The sequence below is a fragment of the Mizuhopecten yessoensis genome, unplaced genomic scaffold, assembly GCF_002113885.1.
Source record: "Mizuhopecten yessoensis strain PY_sf001 unplaced genomic scaffold, ASM211388v2 scaffold245, whole genome shotgun sequence".
NCBI classification, from domain to species: Eukaryota; Metazoa; Mollusca; class Bivalvia; order Pectinida; family Pectinidae; genus Mizuhopecten; species Mizuhopecten yessoensis.
Genome location: NW_018403450.1, coordinates 1,468,624 through 1,474,920, shown reverse-complemented (window position 1 = coordinate 1,474,920; position 6,297 = coordinate 1,468,624). Strand labels below are relative to the sequence as shown.

Here is a 6,297-nt window from a genome sequence, read left to right as displayed (position 1 = left end):
TTTTTGTTACCGGCCACTATTTTTGTTGACCTACAAAATTTCATTGAAATTGTTTCAGGGGTTTTGGAGAAGAAGTCGAAAATGTAAATTGTTTACGGACGCACGACGGACGACGGACGACGCCGGACAAAAGGCGATCGCAATAGGTCACTTGAGACTTTGTCTCAGGTGACCTAAAAAATGGTAATTGAAGTATTGAACTGCTTTCAGTTGTCATTCATCGACAATATGAATTCCAACAGGACAAAGGCAAATCCAATATGAAGCGCTAGCGTGCTTCATTGAATTTGCGTTTGTCCAGGCCAGTTTGCATTCATATTGCCTATGAATGCCAACTTCAAGCAGTTCAATGCTTAAATGTTACAATAGAGCATATCACTGTAACAAACCTTATCGATGGCGACGTCAATATACATAATTTATCTATATACATATACCATTTCGATAGAATAGTGTTAGAATCAAAATTCAGTATTTGTTATATCAGTCATACAAACAATAAAGACGACTTTTTATAGTAGTGTCACAAACGATAGTGACGTCAGTAAATAAATTGTCCAGAAATATAGCAGTTATTATAGTAGTGTCACAAACAGTATGGACGGCGCTTTCAATATACATTGAACAGTGTGGAATTAAAACATTGTGGAATTAAATAACGTGTGCTTTAATTATTTAAAACTTTTTTTGACGGTGCTGTAATCATGTTTTGAATAGTACAACAATCGTATGTTTTCCATTACTGCTAAAAACGTGTTGAATGTACTGTCAGTATATACTGAATCTAATTAAAATATATCTTCACATCGCTCCCGTTTTCTGATATGTCGCGTTGACATATCAGAAAACGGGAGCGATGTGAAGATATAATTTTAATTAGATTGAGTATATACTGAAACACGGTCAAAAACGTGTTTTATTGAGACCCTAAACACACTCTCCTTAAGATCGACTTTACTGCTGAACTATACACTGCGTTGAGTTTTTATACAATATAATATTATTCTATATGGCAAAGACTATGGACAAGTTTCATGTCCGCCATCATGACCTCCTTCGGAAATATGCTGTTTATTTGTGTGATATGAAGTTCGCTGTTTTATGCTCATTGGTGTGCATTGTGTTTTTCGTTTTGATTGTCGCTATGGACGTAGTATTACTGGGATCCTACCACTTAGATTTACATGGCGGGTATCGTCGATGAAACAGTAGATGCTCACCCTTCCGGCACACCTGGTCTCATTCACCTTGTTTTCTTCGTTAACATTTTGCCATGTTTTAATGATTTTAAGCTTGAATTGCGGTTATGCTGACGCTTAGGTATTCTCTCGATTTTAGCATACCATAGGCTGGGTTTTTTCAGATCTAGTTAATGTAAAACATTTTTGATATTTATGTTATGCTGACGTTTAGCTATTATCTCGTTTTTAACATAACATAGGCTGTTTTTTCCGATCTTCTTTACGTAAAACATTTTTGACATTTCTCATTACTGTCAGTTATAACCACCGTAGTTTGGCAATGTTAGACCGATCGCTTTTTAAGCAAGCAAACTCATGTTGAATTTTACGGTTTTGACATTCACCCGAAGTTACTAATTTTATTGCACTGCTTTCTGATGACTCCAACAAAAAACACCATTTAATATTAATGTCATTCACCTGTGTAATGAGAAGAGGACTAAAGACATTGACGGCGAACTGCTCTAACAAGTCGTTGTGTGTGAGATTTCCTAAATACTGTTTCTTGTAAGCGATGCCTGCATTGTTTATGATAAGATTCAGACCCTCCTCAGCAAGAACATGTCGTGTGTTTTCATATGTCGTCTGAATATCATCATCTCTCGTGACATCTGTAGGCAGAAACGACACGTATAAACGTTTACCGTACTTACCAATGTACTTACCTTAACACGAAGCTCGAACTGGTAGATAAGTAGATGAATACACACTATCATTAAACACATATCGGTATACAGTCAAAGAAACACAAATTATTGTTTTCACCAAGAATCCTTTGTTTCGACTGTTTGATATGGCATGAATATCGGAAGTCAAATTGATGGTTAATCTTACTTCAATTTCATTGTTTATTTGCAATTTTTTAATGCAGAAATAATGTCTTACAGTGACCTTCGACATCAATAGAAAGTTGTAATAATCGGTTTTCTTTTTATTTAAATATGAGTCACGATGAACTATTGGTTTTTGCTTGACATTCGATTTGTGTTTTATATGTATAATTCATCTTCTTCATCTACAGCAACATTTCATACAAACACATCCTCGAAATTCTAATTTCTAGGAGTTTCGCTAACGTACGTTCCCTTCACTGGAATATGTCATGGCAAACTCGAAGGCACGCGGTTACCTATTTGATTAATTTAACTAACCAATCGCTAGACTGGTGATTGTCCTTTGAATATTATAGAGGAAAGAGGTCCGTCTTGAAAACTAACTAAATTAACCGTTATGCTGCCGCGCAATTCTTTTGGTGTACATCAAAGGACTAAACTTGTCTACTTGGCCCATCCATAAGGCTTACATTTTGCTATGACATATTCCAGGGATGCAGAATACGTAAGTTAGGGTAACCCCTGGAACTACGAGGATGCATGAAAAAACGGTAATAACAGTAATCTCGTAGCTGCCTCCATTTTTCAGTTGGTCATGTTACAGGTATTACCTGGGCTAGAGTGAAAGGTGCTATGACGTTTGTTGTAAACACTGACGTCATCAGTTCTGGGGTGGTGTCCGCGAAACCAGATCGCAGGTGAATACCAGCATTACACAAGACGAGATTAAGACCTTCACCTTCTAGCACCGAGGACATGTTCTCCTTGAAGTTATTGAAACTATTGAAGTCGCATATATCTACAGAGGAAAAGAAGGATGTTTTGTAAGGATAGTTTTCCTTTAACACAGCGAAACGAATCAAATTATACTTGTTACGATTATATTTTTTTTTAGAAATATCGTACGGATTTTTTTCTTTTGCTTTAATTATTCCTGGGGATTGATGTCCATAGTTTTATTTTTTGGGAGGTGAAATGTTCCACTGACGTTTACGAGATTAAATATTACACTGTTGATTATGTATGCATGGTCACTTCAGTTTCACATTTTAAAATACTAACACAATAAAAATGGTGAAAATATAGAAATTTGATTTGTAAATTGATAGGTAACCATCAGATCAGGTGATATCCACAGTATCTTTGTCAAAATTCGTTTCCAATTTTCAAGTTATCCAACCAAGCAGGGTTTTCTCCCGGGTTGAGGTTTCATTGTCTATATTACACACTATCACGTTACGTTATCGATTTCTTTTCATTAATGAAGAAAAATCTTAACTTTTTAGGATAAACCATGTATAAGAAAAACATTCAATGTCAACGTAATGGAAATATCACTCCAGTGATTGTATATTTCATACCAAAATAACAAGGAAAACATTAGTTCTTGTGGTACGTCCTTCTTTGAATAACGTATTGATGTATATGTCACACAATACATCCACATATTACGTACACCCGTCCCCTAAAGTAAACAAGCGACACTATGTGGTATTATTCTTAAGGGAAATAACCCACTGGCAATTTAACAAATGTATATTATCAACAATGAAAACGATTGTTGGCACGATTTTTGATTATTATATAAGTGTTAGTAATCTTATCACACCTGTGCAATTAATACGTACATCCTTTCCAACTTTCATGACCAATATCTTAAATTATTATATTTATAGTCAATGACTGCGACATGATGATGTGTCACAAATACCCGTATGTTAATGCTAATAGTTGTATTTATTGTGAACTTGTCCATGACAGGAGTGCAAGCAAGATAAGTAGAATTTCCAGATACTAAGTTTTGTAACAACGATTACTGATAGGTAAATATATAGCTATACAATGAATCAAGTTAATCACCAATTGATGATGGAACCGAAAAACATCAGGCTTATGGCTAATATACGTACCCAATTTCATCATTTTCACACAGGAATGTGCCTTGGCGATTTCTTGAAGAGACTGGAAAAAAATAACACGTATACTAAATATGTAATACGCCCCTATTGGACGATTTACAAATCATAAACATATACTCTACAATAGCAACGAGGATGGTTTGTCTATAAATAGAATGTATTACAAAGAAATAAAAAAAAATAAATTCTACCAATAAAAATCTATCATAGAGACAGGCAAACTCGTTCTAGTTAAGGCCTATAATAACAGACCAAGACACATATGTCACATTGCCGTGCAGACGGCTTGAGACAAAAATGACTGAGTTTACAAGGCCAAAAGTTAGGAGTAACATTTATAATTTTGGTATTCATCTAAGAAGTAACATTGAAAGAAATACATAATATCATTACAAATTTGCAATAAAGTTACATCTAACTTTTACTATTGCATTGGAAAGTATAGAACTACAAATATGGATTAAGGATGTACTTTTCTGAGGTTTCAATCACGTTCAAGTCTCGTTTTGATCTGGTGTAACGGGGTTTTGTAATATTTAACAAATTATGATCAAGTTTATTAGCAAACACGCATCTGAAAAATATGTTAAAAAACTAGATGCCTGTTGTTTGTAGAACTTATTTTAGAAGAATTTAAAAAAAATACCAATTTGGCGGCCATTTTGAAAACGTGTATTAATGTGTATTTCTTGCGCTTCAAAAAAAGACCAAAATTTCACCACCTTTTTTGACACTAGATTGATCACTTAAATTGTCATTGTGTCGCCATTTTTAATTGTAGCAGGTTCAATTTTGCTGTACAACTTTATAGTGCAACCACGGACTTAGATAATCTAATTCCGTGGTGCAACAAACTTGAAAATTATACATTATTGATATTTTTTTACGTATTTAGTGTAACTGAAGCACTTTTGATTTATGACTCCGAATAAGGTAAAGAAATAACACAAATGATAATGGGACAAAAAAAGAAGCACACTGACCCCCCATTTTTGTAGATGTTATATTTTAGAAAGAGAAACACATTTTCATTTAATTCATTAAATATTAAAAAAAGTTTAATAGCAGAACTTTTTATATCAAGCGTTTTATCTGCAAAAAAATGAGTATTTTTTCATTAAAAAATAGGTGGTAGGGGTAACTAAAATCGGCTTTCTGAGTTAAAAGAATAAGATTAAGAAATTTTCCTTCCACAATTTAAAAGAAAATAATATTTTCATCAATTCTATAAACATTCATACATATCTGATAACATACTTGGAAGAAATTATATGAATATGAATGCATTTTCTACTATGCCATTAACTCCTTTTTCCAAAAATCCATGTAAGAAAAAAGTTTAATACAGGAAATTTTTAACTTCTCAGAGGTGTACATCCTTAAAATAGCTCGAGGATCCTCTGGTTCCAACACCAGACCTAATTTAAGGCTTTCTGACAGATAGATATCTGGTGCATAGTCCGAATTATTCTGACGTTTTATCGACTTTTTTCATATCGGTCTGTCGTCGATTAACAGACCGATATGAAAAAAGTCGATAAGACGTCACAATAATTCGGACTATCTGGTACAGTGTATGAGCTATCTATCTATCAGCATGTCTCAAGTTTCGTGTTATATCTGTAGCCAGAGGAAACTCGGTCAATGTTTGAAAGTACTCTCAATTTGTAAAACAATAGCTTTTGTTTCCGTGTAGTATAAGTTAATAGTAGTTTCAGCTGTAGTTTGATGTTAAATCGTAGATTGACTGAACTACACGAGTGTTATATGAAAGATTAAGCGAGGTCAAGTTGTCGAACGATTGTAGGATTAAATAATACCTGACCCCGTTCTATAGTAAATATAAAACTTACCGTGGCCGATTCTGGATCCCGACATGTTGCGAACAAATGCTTCGGTGGAGACGTAAAGCAGACGACTTGTTTGACGAATTCCAGTCCAAGACCCCGGTTCGCACCTGTGATCAGAATGGCACGTGGAGCTATCGACATCGTCCTGGTATTATGAAATGCTTCAAGTATCAGGCCGGTAAAAGATAATAGAGTTATTCCCCTTATACCGAAGTGTTTTTTACGACTTCGGAAGCAAATAATGCTATAATTAGGCCTATGGTGTCCAGGAGGATCGTATTTTGGTTCATCTATAGTTTAATTCATGAAAGACAAAGCGCCTCTCTCGACCGTGAAATATATGTATTCATTTCTTATTCGAATTTGTTGCATATTACATTGAGACAATATTTTCCATTGATCGGTATGCAAATAACCGACAATAAATAAGTGGATCGAAGTGCAAATTAACATC

General features: G+C 34.4%; 1 protein-coding gene across 2 annotated transcripts in view; it reads right to left on the bottom strand.

Annotated features, from left to right (window-relative positions):
* Positions 1 to 6,006, bottom strand: part of LOC110445469 (C-factor-like) — an 11,356-nt gene extending 5,350 nt beyond the window's left edge. The window contains exons 1-3 of one of the 2 annotated variants that reach the window (XM_021490132.1): positions 5,847 to 6,006; positions 3,985 to 4,036; positions 2,686 to 2,873 (exon numbers count right to left, since the gene is read on the bottom strand). In XM_021490132.1, coding sequence (XP_021345807.1) covers positions 2,686 to 2,873; positions 3,985 to 4,036; positions 5,847 to 5,984 — 378 coding nt within the window. In that variant the 5' untranslated portion in view covers positions 5,985 to 6,006. Of the gene's footprint in view, positions 1 to 1,661; positions 1,853 to 2,685; positions 2,874 to 3,984; positions 4,037 to 5,846 lie in introns of both variants that reach the window. The other variant, XM_021490123.1, reaches the window with a different exon arrangement.
* Positions 6,007 to 6,297: the final 291 nt, after the last annotated feature.